General features: G+C 62.1%; 2 protein-coding genes across 8 annotated transcripts in view; both read left to right on the forward strand.

Annotated features, from left to right (window-relative positions):
- The first annotated feature begins 236 nt into the window (after window positions 1-236).
- On the forward strand, window positions 237-9,016 carry P2RY6 (pyrimidinergic receptor P2Y6). Of its 7 annotated transcripts, none has more exons than XM_048048038.2 (4): window positions 325-340; window positions 3,619-3,723; window positions 4,781-4,895; window positions 6,214-9,016. In XM_048048038.2, the coding sequence occupies exon 4, from the start codon at window positions 6,250-6,252 to the stop codon at window positions 7,234-7,236; it is 987 nt and encodes a 328-aa protein (XP_047903995.1). In that variant the 5' UTR covers window positions 325-340; window positions 3,619-3,723; window positions 4,781-4,895; window positions 6,214-6,249; the 3' UTR covers window positions 7,237-9,016. The 7 variants fall into 7 exon arrangements, with proteins under 7 accessions (XP_047903994.1, XP_047903995.1, XP_047903999.1 ...); XM_048048042.2 differs by having other exon boundaries at window positions 326-340; window positions 3,619-3,740; XM_048048045.2 differs by lacking the exon at window positions 4,781-4,895 and having other exon boundaries at window positions 326-340.
- A 1,496-nt stretch (window positions 9,017-10,512) lies between these two features.
- Window positions 10,513-18,882, forward strand: part of ARHGEF17 (Rho guanine nucleotide exchange factor 17) — a 37,318-nt gene continuing 28,948 nt past the window's right edge. Inside the window, 1 exon segment of the mRNA XM_066990035.1 lies at window positions 10,513-13,420. Coding sequence (XP_066846136.1) covers window positions 10,568-13,420 — 2,853 coding nt within the window. The 5' untranslated portion in view covers window positions 10,513-10,567.

Consider the following 18,882-nt stretch of genomic DNA (forward strand, 5'->3'; position numbering starts at 1 on the left):
CCAGCTGTGCACCCCATCCAGCTGTGTCCCCATCCAGCTGTGACCCCATCCAGCTGTGCACCCCATCCAGCTGTGCACCCCATCCAGCTGTGCACCCCATCCAGCTGTGCCCCCATCCAGCTGTGCCCCCACCCAGCTGTCCCACCACCCAGCTGTCCCCCCCCTTCCCAGCCGTCCCCCTTTCGCCCTGCCCCGTCCCCCCGCAGGTGCCGGATGGTGCGGAGCGGGGCGGAGCGGGGCGGAGCGGGGCGGAGCGGGGCCCGGCGGGCAGCAGCGGGGCCGCCCCGGGGCTCCCAGCACCGCCACCGCCGCCGCCACCCCCGGAGCATCCCGGCTGCCGGTAAGTGCTCAGCAGAACCGAACCGGGCCGAGCCGAGCCGAGCCGGGCAGGAGGAGGCCCGGCGGGGGCACGCAGGAGCGGGCAGGCTCGGGTTGAACCGGGACAAACCCAGCCCAAACCGGGCGGGAGCAAACCCGACCCGGGCAGAGGGATCCGGGTAGGATCGGGGTGAACTGGTCAGGGTGGGAGCGGGACCGGGGGAAGGATTTGGCCCTGGGTCTCCCCTGCTGCTTTTTGGGGTGACAGCGGGCACGCAGCCAGCCGCACTGGGGTTGTGCCGGGGGGGGGGGGTGCAGGGTGCTGGGCACCCCAAGGGTGTCTGAGGTCCCTCAGGAGGGGGCTCAGGGCTCTTTTTGGGACCTGGGAGGGGGGGAGGGGGGGATCACAGCTGGTTTTTGCCCCCCAGCCCCATGCCCACCGCACGGCCAGCCCCAGCATCTGTCATCCACCGGGAGTGGGCTGGGGTCTTGGGGTCTCCCTGGCTCCCCCCAACAGCCCAGGTCGGGGTCTTGGGGTCTCCCCGGCTCCCCCCTACAGCCCAGGTCGGGGTCTTGGGGTCTCCCTGGCTCCCCCCAACAGCCCAGGTCGGGGTCTTGGGGTCTCCCCAGCTCCCCCCAACAGCCCAGTTCGGGGTCTTGGGGTCTCCCCAGCTCCCACCAACAGCCCAGGTCGGGGTCTTGGGGTCTCCCCAGCTCCCCCCAACAGCCCAGGTCGAGGTCTTGGGGTCTCCCCGGCTCCCCCCTACAGCCCCGATCAGGGGGCTGGGGGTGTTTTCCCTAAAACGGGCACCCCTCTCTTTCCATCCCGTCTCAGGGATCCGGCTGAGCAGGGACGTGTCCGCCTCGCCGGCGGCTGCCAAGTCCCCAGGTGGATATGGCAGGGGGTTTCAGGCATTTCGGGGAGGTCGAGCAGCTGGTGCTGCAGAGCAGGGCTGAAAAACTCTCCACCGTCCCAAAACCAGGGGTGAAGCTCAGTGGGACGGGTTCGCCCCGATGCTCCCCAAACCCTCTGCTCCCACGGCACGGGCAATCGGGGACGTGCTTGGGGTCCCTGGGGATGCATGTGGAGCATCCTAAAATCTGCCCTAAAACCAGCTGGGGGGTGCTGGGAGCCCGGCTGCTGCCTTTATGTGTGCGTGTACGTAGAGCTGCACATCTGTATGGAGAGACACGGGTACGTACAGCTCTACATCTGTATGGACAGAGGTATAAACGGGTCCAGAAGCTTAAATCGAGCTGTAAATACAAGGGGGGCTGGGGTGAGTCCCATATTTACGGACTTATAGACCCACCTATATGTTTGTATGGATAAGTATAGAGGTATGCACATGCACAGAGGTGTATAAGCTTGTATACGTCCGTTTACACATGTGTAGGGATGTGGGGGAGCATCAGGGTGTAAATATCCCTTTGTGGGTAAATACCTGTGGGTTTGTACAAACCCTACACCCGGCCAGGGGCCGCGAGCTGCCCCGTCCCTGTCCCAACACGTCCCGTTCGTGCTTCTTGTCCCCTAATCCTGCTCCGTGGGGGCTGCAGGAGGGAGGACCCGAAAAAAAAAAAAAGCCCACTGGAGGCGTGGGGTTGTTTTCCTGAGCAGGAAGGCTGGCTGGCCGCGCAGCCCCGAGCTACGTGTTTTCCCCTTCCCATATCACCTCGCAAACCTGCTTTGCTTAATCCCTTCCCCGGAGCCCTCTCTGGCAGCGCAGATTTGTTGTGTTTCATGCAAATGGGTTTGCAAATGCGCCTTGTGCACGGGGAGAGCTGGCTTGCCCAGAGCGTCTCTCCAAGGGGGGCTTCTCCCTCCCCACTCAGGGAAAAGGGGTGCGGGGAGCAAGGGGTGATCGTGGCCACGCCGAACCTGTGTGATCCCCTCGTGTCCCTAATCCTGTCCTGCCACCCGTGGGATGCTCTCCGGAGCTTTCCCAAATGGAGTTTGTAACGACACTGGGATGTCTCGAGGAAACGCTGCCAGCGAGGGGTGCCAGAGGCAATTCTGCCCCCGATCCCCCTGATTTCCTCTTATATTGCAAAAGGTGTGGTGTGAGTGGAAGTTACCCCAGCAGGTTTTGAGCCCGGAGCTGTCTCTGGGTTTATTTCGCAGCTGGGGCACCGAGGCACGGGCAGGAGGGAGAAGGGAGGTGCCTGAGGACACCGGGGTGCGCATGGGGCGAGCACCCAGCCGTGCCCCCAAAACCCAAACTGGTCTCGTCGGTATCCTAACACCTCCGGGAATCAATAATTGGAGATTTCCCCATCACCCAGGTCTGGCCATCCAGGGCTGCGAATCTGCTGAGCCGCCGCTTTCGCTTCCACAGCAGCACAAAGCCAGAAGCCTCCCCAATTGCCTCCCCCCCCCTTTTTTCCCTGTCTGCCCGCAGAGCACCCCACTTCTCCTTCCCTTCCCTGCCCTCCCCGCGTGCTGCTCCCCTCTGTTCCCCCCCCCCGGTGACAGATTGCACCCTGCAGAGCCCCCACCCGGCACGGGGCGGCCCCTTCCCCACCACCGGCGCGGGGTTTTGCCCCGTGCCCATCACCGTGGTGTCAGGGCAGCCCGTTTTCGGGTTGGTATTTGGCTGCCCATGGTGCTTTCGGTGCTGCTCGTTCTGGGATGGGAGCGCTCTGCCACTGACCGTGCACGTAGCCTTGGTCACGTCCCTCAGCATCCTCTCGCACACGCTTCTGGGAGAGGTGGTTTTGGGGCAAAATCTGCTCAAGAGGGCAAAATGCTGAGCAAAGCCCCCCTCCTGGAGCAGGGTGCCGGTTCTACCTCGAGTGGTTTTTGGGGCAGAAGGGACTCTTTTCAATGATCGTGCCTCCCATTTCATGAAAAACCCAACGAAACGTTCGTGTCCTACCCGCTTTGTTCTTGGGAACGCTTCCCGGAGAGATCAGGGAGAGGAGGGACGGATCCGGGAACGGCCACGTCCCGCCCGGGGCCACCCGTCGTGCTGGGAAGGACAAACCCCGACCCTTGTCACATCGTCCCTCGCCACGAGCCCAGAGCATGGGCCAGCACCGTGCCACAGGGGTTTCGCCTGCATCCGTGGCCTTTCTTGAGAAAGCAGCGAGCTGCTTGGAAAAGAGCAAGGGGGAACATCCAATTCCTCTGTAAGAGTGGGGACAAATTTAGGTCTGAAAAGAAGGAACAAGCTCAGTGTGCACGTGCCGGGCACGGCGACTTCTTCCTGCTTTGAAAGGGAGAAGAACAGACGTAGGCACTGCATTATTTTGGGGAAGGACATGCGTATTTAGTAGCGTAAATATTATTTATTTCAGCGGCGAAGCCTGCGAGGATCCCACGCTGCATCCAGCGGGGCATTTGGGAAGCAGCCGCAGCACTCGAGGAGGCAAACGGATTTGCTCCGCTCACGGTTGAGCCAGGTTTAGAAATATAAAAGGTGGATTTTGGGGAGGGAGGAGGAGAGGGCGAGGGCAGTGGGGGTGCGGGAACGGAGCCGAAAATTGGCCGGCGAACGCCTGGTGTTATCAGCCACCGATGGAAGAGGGTTGAGGAGATGGAAGAGAGCGAGCGTCTGCTGCGGTTTTGTTCAAAAGCTGGAAGCTGGGAGGTGGTGGAGTGCGAATGGGGGGTTCTGGGCAGCTGGGGGGGGCTTCTCTGGTGCCTAATCGAAAGGTTGTGCTCACAGTGCTCACAGCTGTGATTTGCACCACCTGGGAGGGATATTTTGGGGGAAAAATCTGGTAAAGAGGGCAAGGTGCTCTGCCAATCGCACCTCCCTGGGCAGGCAGGGTGCTGGCACTGAGCACGTCCCGCTAAGCACCCAGGGGAATGTGTTGGTGACCGTCCCAGCTCGGTGGCCACAGGTGGCACCGGTGGCAGCTGGAGCTGCCCCATCCCAGCCTCTGCCCTTTCCCGTTATTCTTCTTTCGCTCCCAGCCCTATATCCCAGCCTCAAAACCCACCCAGGTGGCCTGGGGCACCCATGGGTGCTCATGGTGCCATGGCACCATTGTCACGTCCCCAGCCAGGCTGTGTCTGGGGCGCATCTCCCTGCCCCGGTGGCATTTCTCAAATGTCACTGGGTGGCCAGGCGCTGAGTTTTTAGGGTATTGAGGGGTACGGGGGGTGTGTGTACGGGGTGTCCCTACATGTGTAGGGGGTGTGTGCATGTGTGTAAGGGGTGCACATGTGTCCACATGTGTACATAGAGGTCTGTCAGGCGGGCATACAAGTGTGCGTAGGCAGCGTGCATACATGTAGGTGTGGGTGGGTGAGCACATGTCCCCCCCCGTGTGTGCTGGGGGTGTACACACGTGTTTTGGGGTCCGTGTGTCTGCGTGGGCACGTGTGCGTGCTGTGGGCGCCATGCGGTGCCGTGTGTGCCCACCCTGCCGTGCCACGCCATGCCATGCTGCGCCCACCCTGCTGTTCAGCGCCGTGCCCACCCTGCCACCCCAGTTTCTGTTCCCCATCCAGCACCGGGGTGCTGCTTCGGGGCAGGAAGGGGAAGCGTTGCACAACACCCGGGGCTGCAGACGCACCCAGGACCCGGACCGGGCGGCGGCTCCCAGCACACCGGGCACCCCAGCGGGTAAGCCACGCTGGGGTCCCCCCCCCCACCCCCAGCACCTCACAGGCCACCTTGTCCCCCTTTTCCCAGAAGTGATCCCATGAGCTGTGGGATGGCCAAGGCTCCAGCGGTGGGTGCTGCTCCACCTGGGCTCCCGGGGGAGGGCAGGGGGGTGCCGTGACCCCGCGCTGCAGCAGGGAGGCTCGGGGTGCAGGGGACAGGAGACAGAGCAGGTCACAGCCCCGGGGGGGTGTTGGGGGTGGCAGTGCTGGGACCAGACAGTGTGTACCAGGGGGCACAGTGGGGTATGGGGGGGACACAGGGGGTCCATGGCAGCAGGGGAGCTGATGCTCCAGCCTGGTGCCCCCCCAAAACAAGGGAGCCCAACCCCCGCCTCCCTGCCTCAGTTTCCCTCCGGTTCCCGCACAGCCAGAGGGCGGCACCCCCAGCCCGGAAGGGTCATGAAGAGGGGAAGTGGGTGCCGAGGTCGCAGACAGGTCTGCAGGACGAGGGTGACGGGGAGGAACTGAGAGAGGCAGGAGAAGCAGCTCTGCACGCCGCTGCCATGGGCGCTTCAACCACCTCGAGCGTGCTCAGCACCCATGGGTGCCAGGCGAGGGCCCTGGAGAAGAGACATGGGCGGGGTGGCGGTGGCAGGGTGGGGGACAGGGCCGCTGCGGTTTTGCAGTGATTGCTGCCTTTTGTTGGGTTTTATTTCCTCGTCCTTTCACTGCCCGCTTGCAACCCGCTCTCCCGGTAGAGCGGGCTCCAGTTGCACCCTCTGGCTCAGGGACACAGCTTCCCAGCCCCATAACGGAGTGGGTGACCTCTTCCCCAGCAGCCCAGAGGCCACGTGGATGGGCTGATGTCACCCCCAAGACCCAAAATCTCCAGAACCAGGGAGCTGCTGCTCTCCATTCCCCGATGAAAGCACCCATGAAACATCTGAGCTTCCCTCGGCACTGGTGGCGGTTCCCAAAACGGGTGGCTCGCTGTAGGGTTTTGGCACCCCCTGCAGAGGACCAGGGACAAGGGCTGAGCTCTCTGCATCGCTAAAGGCTCTGCTGCAATTTCATCTTTAGCAGCTCTGCCCATCCGGCATAAGAGCAGCTTGGCCTTGTGCAAAGTGCCAGCACCAGGGGGTGGTGGTGGTGGTGGTGGCCACCGCGCTGTCCCCAAGGGGCCACCACCCCGCACAGTGCTGCTCTTTCCACCCAACAGACCCCCAAATCCATGATGAGGAAGGCTGGGGCTATGGGGTTGCATGCACTGGTCCGGGTTCATCCTGGGTGTGTCACCCCATGGCCAAGCCACCAAGTGTCCCCTTTGTCATTTGCAGGTGCTGCCAAGCGGCCACGCTGGTGAAGAGGGGACCATGACCATGGCAAACGTCACAGCCGGGAGGAACTCGTGCACCTTCCACGAGGAGTTCAAGCAGGTGCTGCTGCCCCTGGTCTACTCAGTGGTGTTCCTGCTGGGGCTGCCCCTCAACGCCGTCGTCATCGGGCAGATCTGGCTGGCCCGCAAGGCGCTGACCCGCACCATGATCTACATGCTCAACCTGGCCACGGCCGACCTGCTCTACGTCTGCTCCCTCCCTCTCCTCATCTACAACTACACCCAGAAGGACTACTGGCCCTTCGGGGACTTCACCTGCAAATTCGTCCGCTTCCAGTTCTACACCAACCTGCACGGCAGCATCCTCTTCCTCACCTGCATCAGCGTCCAGCGCTACCTGGGCATCTGCCACCCCTTGGCCTCGTGGCACAAGAAGAAGGGCAAGAAGCTGACGTGGCTGGTGTGCGCCGCCGTGTGGTCCGTCGTGGTCGCCCAGTGCCTGCCCACCTTCATCTTCGCCTCCACTGGCACGCAGAGGAACCGCACCGTCTGCTACGACCTGAGCCCCCCGGACCTCTCTGCCGCCTACTTTCCCTACGGCATCACGCTCACCGTCACCGGCTTCCTGCTGCCCTTTGTGGCCATCCTGGCGTGCTACTGCAGCATGGCCCGCATCCTGTGCCAGAGGGACGAGCTGATCGGCCTGGCGGTACACAAGAAGAAGGACAAGGCCGTGCGCATGATCGTCATCGTCGTCATCGTCTTCTCCATCAGCTTCTTCCCCTTCCACCTCACCAAGACCATCTACCTGATCGTCCGCTCCTCGCCCAGCCTGCCCTGCCCAGCCCTGGAGGCGTTCGCCATCGCCTACAAGTGCACGCGCCCCTTCGCCAGCATGAACAGCGTCCTCGACCCCATCCTCTTCTACTTCACCCAACGCAAGTTTCGTGAGAGCACCCGCTACCTCCTCGACAAGATGAGCTCCAAGTGGCGGCACGACCACTGCGTCACCTATGGGTCCTAGGTAGATGAGGCCACCTCAGTGTCACCGGAGCCAGGGACAGAGCACTTTTGGCTCGAAGCTGCGTAGCGTGGAGACGGGGACGCGCTTGGGGACATCTCCTGAGCTTCCAGCGCTTGCTTCCAGCCCATCTCCAGCCCACAGCGGTTGCAACGAGGTGTCCCCGCTCTCCGAGGGTTGCCCTCCACCGGTTGCTCGATGCCATCCTGTTTTTTAGCTGCTTTGTGCCACCTTTTGGTGGAGGCTGAAGCACCGAAGCAATAAAAACCACTAGGGGGACCACGGAGGAGGCAGTGGGAGCATGGGGAGAAGGGATGGGGCCATCCAGGTGGGCTGCTTGGGGGGGATTTCTGCCCCCAAAAGATGTTTAAAGCTTCCCCTCATCTGGGGAGGATTTTTTGGCTTGTACTTACCTTGGGAACATGGCTCTGTGCTCCGCCACCGAGACCGTGGGGCAGTTTTGGGGTCCTGACCACCAATATCCCCCACAAACCATCCCCGGCACTTCTGTGGACCCAGGAGAGGAACAGATGGGTGTCATGGACATTTTGGGGTAATACTGGCCTATCCCAGAATGGAACCAGACCAGTAAAAGACATGGGTCCACTGGTGCCACTGGTGCTGCAAAAGGGTGAGAGGGCAACCTTGGCCAGACAGGGAGCTGGCGAGGGGCAGTGAGAGGAACCAGGACACCGATGTCATATTTCCCACCCAGACACTATGCCAGGAACGGGGAGACCCCTGCCACTGCCACCGAGCACCTGGGTGACACCGGACTTCAACGCTGAGCCTGCTGAATGAACCAAATCATCACGTTTTGTAGGATTGCACCTTACCCACATGAGGATCCCAGCCGACCCAGGGCCACCAAAGAGGCTGGGCACTGTGGCTCTAACTGCTTTGCCAGTCCCCTACCTTATAGGACGTATAGACTGAACCTGCCCCTATGTATATGTCCACAAGGATCTGCACATGCTATGTACCATATGTACACGCATCCGAGCGGGGGAACATTGTGCATGGAGCCACCCCACCCCAAATACACTTTGCAAACCCATACTCGCAGGTGTGTCTGTGCGATAATCGCGTCTAAGTCGATTTAAGCAATTTGCTTCAAATTTTGGGGATTAGCAGCCCTCCAGCCCGGCTGCTTGCACAAAGCCACACGGCTGAGCACCCCATTAATCCCAGCTCACTCGCCGCAAACCCGTGGCTGCATCCGGACACACCTGAATTCAGGGAGGGCTGAAGGGTAGAACCAGCCCCAAATAAACCCACCAGCACCTAGGGTGGATGGTCCCTTGCTTTATCTTGGGGAGAACCCTATGTAGGGTTGAGGTTGGGGTGCAGGAAGCAGGGGTGGCCTTGGGGTTCCCCTTGGCCATAGCTCTAGGCACTCGGATCTCTTCCGACGCGTTTTTGGGGTCTCTTATCCCCGCAATTTTGCGTGCTGCGGAAAAAAAAACGGTGGTTGGAGGGAGAAACCCGGGGGGACGGTGGCGTCCCCAAGTTTTCCCGGACAAAGGAAAGGCGCCGGGGGGGTGACGCCGGGCTCGGGCTACGCCACGCCGCCCGGACCCAGGAGAGGGCGCAAAATCTTCAGGTTTGGAGAAAGCGCAAAAACTTCGCGTTTTGAGAAATGTCTGCGGGGAGGCGGCGGGGCTGGGGGGGACGGGGAGCGCTGCCCGGCCCTGCCGCGGGGACACCCTGCCAGGTGTGACCCCCCAAAAAGCTCTGCAAAAATCCCCAAGGATGTCCAATAAAGGCAGAAAGGAACATATCCTGTATTTTTCCATGAGCGCGGATGGCCCCAGGCCACCTTCATGGGGTGTACAAGCAGCCTGGGTGCCTCAGAGGGGTTTGGGGACACCGTAGGGACACCCCAAACTGGGGTAGGGGCATCCAGGACATCCCAAAGAGGTCCAGGAGGTAGAATCGCCAATTCTGGGGTGCTTTCAAGGCACTTGGAGCTCAGTTTTTCCACTTTTGTTCTGCCTGGCCTTGGGGGTCTTCTCCCTCCTGCCAAGCCCCATCAGTGGGTCCCTTGGTGCCAGCAGGTCCCGAAGCCACGGTGATGGGCACACCTCGGGGATGGGGCAAGGAGGGCTCTTCCCTAAATCCTGTCCCAAATGCCCGTGACAGCGCAGGGACGTCATCAGCAGGCCCAGGAGACACCCAGCCCTGGGGGCAGCGGGGCAGGAAGGTGGTGGGAGGGAAGGGAGAGCTGGGGAAGGAATCCACAGCTTTGCCAGAGGCACTTTTTATTCTTGAAAAAAAAATGCATTTATGGGGGTTTTGTGCCCCTGGGACAGAGATAGCAGCGTCCTTTACATGGTGCAGCCCTGCTAAGCAGGGTCATCCCATTCATTTTCGGTTCCCCAGCGATCAATCTGCTGTGTTTTTTGGGGGAAACAGGCTTATTGCCTGCACTAACAAGATGATGACCCAAAAAGTAAGGAGAAAAACTTTCAGCGGGGCACTGAGCTGCTGGGGTGCCTGGGGAGGTGGGGACGGGGTGCCCGGCCTTGGATGAGCCACAAAGTGTGGCTGGAGAGACCCAGGTGGAGAAAAGGGAAAGGGGCTCTCCCCTCCAGCTCAGAGTGACCCAGAGTCACATCCTTATCCTGTTTCCCAACCAAAAGAAAATCAAATAAACACCAAAAGCTGGGGGGGGGGGTGGAGATGGGGGATGTGGGGAGCCTGGTGCTCAGCCTGAGCAGCTCTGTGCCACTTTCCCTTCCCTTCCCTTCCCTTCCCTTCCCTTCCCTTCCCTTCCCTTCCCTTCCCTTCCCTTCCCTTCCCTTCCCTTCCCTTCCCTTCCCTTCCCTTCCCTTCCCTTCCCTTCCCTTCCCTTCCCTTCCCTTCCCTTCCCTTCCCTTCCCTTCCCTTCCCTTCCCTTCCCTTCCCCCTTCCCTTCCCTTCCCTTCCCATCTCTTCCCTTCCCCTTTTTCTCCCTCCTCTCCTCCTTCTGCTGCTGCTCTTGCAAAAAAAAAAAAAAAAAAAAGGCAAAAAAAAAAAAAAAAAAGCCCAGAAGGGCCACTGCCACCATCCCCCTCTCCGGGAGGAGGAAACCCCGCCTCTCGGGGAAAGTTTATTTGAATGCAACAAATAAAAAAGAAGGGGGCGAGGGAAAAAAAAAAAAAAAAGAGGGAGGGAGGAAAGAAAGTAAAAAAAAAAAAAAAAAAAGGAGAGAAAACAAAGCGGGCGTGATGAAGCCCGCTGGCAGCCCGGAGGAGGAGCGGGGCCGGGCGGTGCCTGCGGCGGGGGGCAGCGGGGCCGGGGCTGCCGGCGGGGCCGGGGGGCGGGCGGAGGCGGCGGCGGGGGGGGGCACACAATGGCGGAGGGGGGCAGCGGCCGGGCCTCCTCCTCCTCCTCCTCCTCGCAGCCTTCGTCGTCGTCCTGCCGCTGCTCCTCTTCCTCGTCGCTTTTTTCCCCGGGCAGCCAAGTTTTTCCGGCGCGCGGCTTGGCCCCGTCGGTTCGGCAGCTCTCGCTGCGTTTCGGCCGCTTGGAGCCCCCGGGCCCGGCCCATGCGGGGCCGCCGCCTCCTCCTCCTCCTCCTCCTCCTCCTCCTCCTCTTCCTCCTCCTCCTCCGCCGCCGCCTCGGGGGCCGGCGCTGAGCGCGGAGCCGCGCTGGCCCAGCGTCCCGGCGATGCGCAAACTCTTCGGCGAGAGCGGGCGGCAGCCCCCGGGGGCCGGCAACGGGATCGGGACCGGCAACGGAGCCGGGAACGGGATCGGGACCGGCAACGGGGCCGCCAACGGCAACGGGACCGGGAGCGGCCGGGGAACGCCGCCGCCGCCGCCGCCCCGCAGCCGCGTCCCGCACCCGGCGCTGCGGGCGCCCCGCGGGGCTGCGCCGGGGCCCGGCCCGCATTCCTGGCATAGCTCGGCCCGCCCGGCCTCCTCCTCCTCCTCCTCTTCGCCCTCCTCTTCCTCGCCCCGCAGCCGGGGCTCGCCGGGCAGCGAGGGCGAGGGGCTGCTGCGAGCCCCCGGCCGCCAAGGGGACGGCGAGGGCCCGACCAAGTCGGGGACCCGGCAACCGCTGGCCCCCGCGGCCCCCGTGGTGGCCCGGGTGGCCAAGGTGAGCATCCTGCCCTTCGGCAGCCCCGCCGGGAGCCGCTACTCCAGCACGGAGACACTGAAGGAAGAGGAGCAGCCGGGCAGCTGTTGGGTCCTCCACGGCGGCCGCCGCTCGCCCGGCTTTGGGCCGAGCGATGGCGTGGCTTGGGGACAGCCCCAGGCTCGTGTCCGGCCCAAGGTGCCACCGGGCATGGCCAAGGCGAGGCCGGATTTGGGGAGCGACGGCCCGCAGCTGGCTGGGGAGCGGGCCGAGCACCGCAAGTCCTTGTCCAACCCCGACATCGCCACCGAGACGCTGACGCTCCTCAGCTTCCTCAAGTCGGACCTGTCGGAGCTGAAAGTGAAGAAGAAAGGGGTGAGGATCGGCCTCGCCGAGGGGGGCTGCGACGTCCCCCCACCGGCTGGCACGCGGGACCACGGCGCCGCTCAGCCCCCCAGCCGCTGGGCGCCAGGCGAGCGGCCCACACTGAAGGACCTGACAGCCACGCTGCGCCGCGCCAAGTCCTTCACCTGCTCCGAGAAGTCAGGGACGCGCCGGCTCTTCCTGCAGAGCACCATGAAGCAGAGCTCCTCCGAGCTCCTCCTGGCCACCGCTGGCAGCCACGAGGCGGCAGCTCCAGCTGGCGGGCGGCGGGGGGATGAGGACGCGCTGCCCATGGTCATCCAGGACCAGTACATCCAGGAGGCCAGGCAGGTCTTTGAGAAGATCAGCAGGATGGGTTCCCAGCAGGACTATGGCTTGGCGGCCGAGCAGAAGGACAGTGGAGGTGTGGAGGGCGTCGGGGAGGTGGCACCCATGGGGACAGACATGGCCCTTCGGGGACAGGTGGAGAGCATGCGGCGGTTGAAGGGAGTGGAGTTGGAGAACTCTCGAAGGAAATCAGTGGAGGAGTTGCTGGGTCATGAGTCGAGCGTGACGGACGAGGGCATCGTCACCGAGCCGGAGCCGGGGCCCACTGGGGTGGCCTTGGGGGACTTGCATGAGGCCGTGGCCGCCTGGCAGTTGCCTGATGCTGCTGAGACTGCAACCGAGCCGCCGCTGCCCCCGGCTCAGGCCATGGCACTGGAAGACGTCCCTGTGGCAGGCAAAGCCCAAGCGCCGCTGGAGGCCCCGAGCACCCCCAGCAGCTTGCGGCGCCGGCGGAAATTCCCCTCGGTGGGCACCAACGGGGCCGACAGCGGCATCGGGGAGGGTGGCGGCGAGCCCTACCGCTCCCTGAGCGACCCCATGCCCCACCGGCGATGCCCAGTGGCGGAGGAGGCAAAGAATTTCTCCGTCGACAGCAACCTGCTGGGTTCGCTGAGCGCCAAGGGGGGCATCCCCCAGCCCGCGGCCATCGCGCTGGCCAGCCACGCGGGCAGCGCAGGCAGCGACCTGTCCCTGGGCAGCGACGGGCTGCGGGACTACAGCAGCCTCATCCAGACCATCGTCAGCCAGCCCGGCGCAATGGACAAAGTCATCGACGAGAAGGGCAACGGCAAGACCATCAAGAAGAAGTCGCTGAGCGACCCCAGCCGGCGCGGCGAGCTGCCGGCCGGCGCCTTCGAGGGTCCCGGCGAGGCCATCAGCGAGCTGGAGGGCAGCATCCCGCCGTCCAGCAGCGAGCCCATCCTCTCGGAGCAGAGATCTGCGCCGGCGCGTCCCCAAGGACACGAAGGCTACGGCTTCGACCCCAAGCTTGCCGAGGTGCTGTCCCCCCGCGGCGCCCGGCGCAGCTCCAAGAAGCGCTCCAGCCGCGCGTCCCACCAGGAGAACCAGCCTCCACCAGTGCCCCCCAGCCTCTCCAGGGTGGCCCGCCCGGCCACCAAGCACGTGCGCCACACCAGCGAGCCCGCCACCTTCATCCCCATCTCGGTCCCCGAGCCGCACGCCGGCCACCATGCCCACCTCCCCATGCCGGATGCCACCCGCTTGCCCGTCAAGTCCTTCCCTGCCCCGCAGCCGCCGTCGCTGGAGGATGTCACCAAGCGGTACATGCTAGCCCTCAACTCCAGTGACACGTCCCCCAGCCCCGGGGATGGACCCCGCTCTTCGCCCGTGACGCCCACCGCCCCGGAGCCCGCCCGGTGCCCGCGGCAGCCCGAACCCAGGAGCAAGCCCCAAGTGGTAAGTGCCCTTCTTGCCCCAAAACCCCGCTGTTTGGCTTTGTGGGGACTGTCCCCCCCCAGGTGGCAGGGGTGTTTCGGTGTCCCCTCCCCACTGCATGGCCCTTTTGGGGACCAAAGTTCGCGCGGAGAAGCGCTGCTGCATGGCCCAGAGCAGGGGCCGGCCCTTTCTGGTGCTGAGGGTGGTCCTTGAGGGATCCACCCCCAGAAGTAGGTGATTTTGGGGTGGAAACCAAGCAATTTCTGGGTCAAACAGCACCAAACGTCCAGGGAAGGCAGTTCTCCTGCCTTCCTGGTGCGTTTCCCAGCAATGCTCTATGGGGTTCCCAGAAACAGGTGTGCTCTTGACCGGCCACGGGTGATTTTTTTGCCTAAAATGCTGAACCAGAAGTTGCTTTTTCTATGGCAGGGGGCTTAAATTGTCTTTTTTTTAATATATTCCCCATGTTCTGCCCCGGTGGAGCATACCAGCACTTTCTGACCCCAAAATGCCATGTCTTGCAGTTGTTCCCTGTGGAAATGTGCTGAACGGGAGCAAGTGTGTCTTTTCCCCTAAAACTTTTCAGCTCGAGGCTCGTGGTGACCGTGCTGAGGTTTATGGCTTATCAGAAAAGTGCACTTTAAAAACTAAGGGAAAAGGGGGGGAAAAAGTGTTTGTAAAGGTTTTATTACCACATTTAATTAATGCTGCTCCCGGTGGGCTCAGGGGGACAGGTTTTGGGGAAAAAGGCGTTTTGCTTTCTCCGGGGGTCAGCTTTGGGGTCACTGGCTTTGGGGTCTTCCCTGCTCGCCAGTGCAAGCGGGGACACGGGAGCACGGATGGGGGGAACGAAGCTGCTGGAAAAGCGATGCCATGCTCGCAAGCGCCGCCGCCTCCCGCGCCCACTGGGCTTTTAATAACTCAGCACAAGTCCCCGTGGGCTGACGTCCCCGCGCGGCGCCGGGGCGAAGCCCAGAAATACCCATGGGGGCCGAATCCCATTTCGGTGGCGATTTATGGTGGCCAGGAGGCCGGGATTGTGAGAGTCCCCTGCAAAGCCTCTGGAAGCCAAATGAGAAGTGCCTGGGCAGCATAACCCTTCCTGGCCGGGCTGAGATGTGGAGCGGGGATATTTATCCATGGTGCATGTGCATGCACAAAATTCGGGTGTTTTGCCCATCCTCATCCCCGAGCAGCTCCGAATTGAATGTTTTGGGGTCTCACTGGGTTTTGTTGGGGCTGAATCCCCTCTCCAAGCGCCCGTGTTGGCCCAATGTCCTGTGGATCTTGGTGGCACTGCGATAAGGGCTGTGATAAGGGGTTGGGGACTTGCCCCCGTTGCTGTGATGAAGCATCTTGGCCACGGCATCTCCCCGGTGTCTTCTCAGCAAATCCCAAGGGGATGGTTTGGCCTCGGGATGGCAAAGTGCCAGACAGGATGCTCCATTCCCGTGTTGCCGGGGTTGGAGGGCTCCCCGCATCCTCCCAAGCAGGGGGGGACACCAGGGGATGTAGGATTTGCCGATCCCGCTGCTGTCCCACAGACCCGTCCGTGCCACAGCCCCGCACTGGGATGGAGCTGCAGCGCCGGCTTTGATCCATGCCCCAGGGCGAGGGTGGGCGATAACTCCCGGCCCTTTATCAGCACCCATTTTCTGCATGATCCACCCTTTTCCGTGCAATGGGATGGGGGGGGCTCTGCCCTCACCATCCCCCTGCCTCCTTCTCCAGCAGTTGGAAACAAGAGGAGAAAATCCAGTCCCGGTGTCTGGGTGGGTGCTGGGTGCCGCGTCACCTCCCAGCCCCGCAGATGGGTGCGGGTGGTTGCAGGCTGGGTTATTTTCCCAGCCCCAGGCTGCCGAAATAGCAGCTCTGCCGGCTCGCAGCTGCAAGGCGCCCTCTTTTTTGCACGCTCGTTTGCACAAAAACATTTTGGTGCGGAGTCGGTCGACGCCTCCGGCGCCGTTTGGAGGGAAGAGGAGCTGGAAGGGGGCAAAATCCTGGGATAAAATCCACGCCGGGGGCAAAAAGGGGATCCCAGCACCCCGACTGCTTCGTCTTCCTCCTGCACATCCCCCTTGTCCGTCACCGCTGCAGCCGTCCAAGAGCAAGGAGCTTCGGGGAGATGCAGGAAGAGCATCCCCAGAAAGGGGTTTGGGGTAAAATTTTGCCCCGTTTTTGGCCAACGCTGATACGGAGCAAGCGCCTGGTGGGGCGAGGGTCTGCCTCCCAGGGGAGCGATTAATGGTTTGCGAGGGACTTGGAGATCTTGGGGCGAAAAGTGCCCCAAAAGGCGTCAAAAAAAAAAAAAGCATCAAGCGTGGCAGTTCCCGGCGCAGCTGGTCAGGAGCATCCGAACCGATTTTGGGCTCATTTTAGGTGGATTTTCCCCCAGCCTACCAACTCCAGCACCAGCCCCGAGCAGCTGGGAGCCCAGTTTGGCTCAGCATCACCTCGAGGACGTGGGACACGGAGGGGCCGGACCCCCCTGTGGATGCTCCTCACCTTGCCTGAACCCGCCGGACTCGGCACCAAGGGGGCGAATTTCTCCTTTTAAGGGCAAGGCTGCAGCTGTATCTTTGAATCTCTCTCCTGCCTTCGGCTTTCTTTGTGCCGCAGCCATAAGAGAACTTAAACCCGTATTTTATTTCCCCTTTGATTTATTGGAGAGCGGAGCTGGGATGTTTTACTTCAGATGGCACCAGCTGTGGCCGGGGGGAGGCGAGGGGGACCGAGTTGCTCTCATTACAGGGCAGAGCACCAAAGGCCGGATATAACCTGGGACCGAGCGGAGATTTACACGTTCCTGGACCTTCGGAGAAGAAATTATCTTTATTTTTTATTTATTTTCCCCCGCCTGGGCTCTGGCTTGCAGCAGCGCCATGAGGCTGATCCTCTGCTCGATGACATTGTCGGCTCCACAGGGACTTTGGGGCATCCGAAGCGCTCGGCAGTGCGTCGTGCCATCTGTCCGTCCCGGCATCCATCTCCAGGGAGTAACAGCGGGATCCGGCAGTCCTGCAGCGTTATTCCCCTGAGATATCCTCCCGGTTTGCAGCCCTGCCTGCTCCTGGTTCATTAGGACTTGCAGTTAACGAACCTAACGCTCTCCTCCCGTTGAGGTCTGGATGGGCGAGTGCTCCCCACGGTGCCCGGTGGAGGTGAGGATGCTGGCACCGTGCGGAGACAGCGAGGTCCCCAGGTGGCCAGAGGCACAGGATAAATCCACCCCTGCGCTCCCAGCCTCGCCGTGGGCTCAGCACCCACTTTAATCCACGCTGGGTTTGATGCTCACCATCCAGGATCCCCCTCGAGCGCCTTCGGCAGGGCTGCAGGCTCAGCACACCGCGTGCCCAACCATTCCCAACACTACCAGAGCTGTTTTTTTAATTTTCCCCCAACTTATTTGTCATACACGGGGCAAGGAAAGGGCACAGACATCCAAAAAATCCCAAGCAAAACACGGACCAAATCCCTCCGGCTGCTCGCAGCGCGGCAAAACCCAACCTTTACCCAAAGAGCCCCCCCGGCTCCTTGCTGCACCGGTGATTCGGAGCGGGGCAGCGCCGCTGTGCCGGCTTTTTCCCGGGCTGCGTGTGCCGGCGGGTGGCTGTAACGTGCTGTTCTCCCTCGGCAGCAGGACTGTTTGTCCTGGGAGCCTTCCAGCGTTTCTCCGTGGGGCCGGAGCCGGCCAAGGCGTCCCTGGTGCCGAAGAGCTCCTCCGGCCGCGCTCGAAACATGGGCACGAGGCTTTTATCCCCCCTGTGCCGTGCGTCCCGCAGCAAAACCCTTTCGCAGCGTGGAGGCTGCGGGAAGAAATGCTACTTTCAAGGGAGAAAGAAAAAAAAGAAATGCGTCAAAAGGAAAAGAAAAAGGAGTTTTTCTGGCTCTGCCAAGCCCGGCGGCGTCCCGTGAGCCGCCGGGACGGGTGGCACACGTGTGCGCACACCCATGCACACGCGTGTGCAGCGCCCCGGGGGGGTGGAAAATTAGGTATGTTTGCTGCTACGCTCTGTTTGTTGACTTAGCAGCCGTCGGATTAAAGAGGAAAATATTGACATAAATATAGCACCTTGCAGGATCGGACAAGTCATGGGAACGTGGCCCCGGAGCGGCCCGGCCGCTGCCTTCCCCACCTGCTGCTCCCCACCGGGGACGGGATGGAGGGAGCCAAAAATGCTGATTTCTTCCCCCAAAAGTGGACAGGGAGCAGATTTGGGGCTGGCGGAGGGGGAAGCATGGTGGTTGCATTGGGGTTTCGGCGGGCTGGGGGGATTGGAGCATCCTTTGGCCTTGTTACACCCTCGGGAACATCCTCGTCCCATGCAGCAGCCACGAGTTTGTCCCCCTCTGGGGACGGCTCTGTCCCATCGGGGGCTTTTTGCTTTTTTCCTGAGTGCAGGGGCGAGGCGTGAAGGTGGTCCTGGGGAAAAACAAGCAGGGATTTGCAGCAAAAGGCACAAAAAGTCCTCTTGACGTTGTCCCACCGGTAACGTTTCCTCCCTGGAGTTCGGCACCGGGCACCCGTTCGTCCCCCTTCTCCCTTTCCCCCGCCTCCCTCCTCGCCGATCTCCATAGAAACCAGGTTTTGGGCCACGGCTGGGAGTTTTCTCGGGTTTTGGCGTTTCTGGAAATCTATAATTAAATGGCCGGGGTGGGGAGGGGGGGGCGGGTGAATCTCTGCTTTCCTCTCCCCAGCGCCAAGGGCTCGCCTGAATCTTATCCTGGCTCTTTTCCAGGGGAAACTGAGGCACGGGAAGGGCTGACGTGGGGCCGTGCAGCCCCCTGGCATCCCACCTCATGGCTTATAGGATGGAGCCCCATATTCCCCGCCGGCGAGCCCTAACGAAGCATCCCTAACGAGGAGGCAGAGAGCTTCAGACTATTTTTACCCCCGTAGCCGATATTCCCGTGGCCATGTGGTTTTGGGATGGCGAAGGGAGCTGTATTTTGGGATTGCTGTGGTTGGTTTGTGCCTGCGCCAGCAGGCACAGCCTGTAGGGGCACCAGCTCGGGAAGGGTGGCTTGTCACCCTTTGGGGACATCAGCATAGAGGGACCTGTGGGGTCTGGGGGCTTTGGGGACGTGCATTTTGGGGTTTGGGATGTGCTGACCCAGAGACCAGAGAGCAAGTCTGGTGTCACCCCCTCCTCGTTGTCCCTTGTCCCCCGTGCACAGCGCAGACCCATCACTCCCACCCTATTTGCACCCCACCATCTGCAGCTCACCAGTGCCTGCGCTCCCTGTAATTAAAGCCTGTAATTAATTAGGAAAAGAGCTCTGAAGGGTGATGGGTGGCTCTCGGGCTGGGTCGCAGCCACCCCTTGTGCCTGATGGATGCAGGGGCCAGGATCCGGCCCCGGAGCGAGAGGGTTAGCGCCGGGCTGGGCCCCGTGCTGGGGGCTGGCCTTGGCCCGTGGCCGCGCACCCAAAGGTCAGGCTCCTGGCACGAAGCCCCGATTCTGCAGCGAGGGTGGGAGGCT

Source organism: Anser cygnoides, chromosome 1 (genome assembly GCF_040182565.1).
Source record: "Anser cygnoides isolate HZ-2024a breed goose chromosome 1, Taihu_goose_T2T_genome, whole genome shotgun sequence".
Classification (NCBI taxonomy): Eukaryota; Metazoa; Chordata; class Aves; order Anseriformes; family Anatidae; genus Anser; species Anser cygnoides.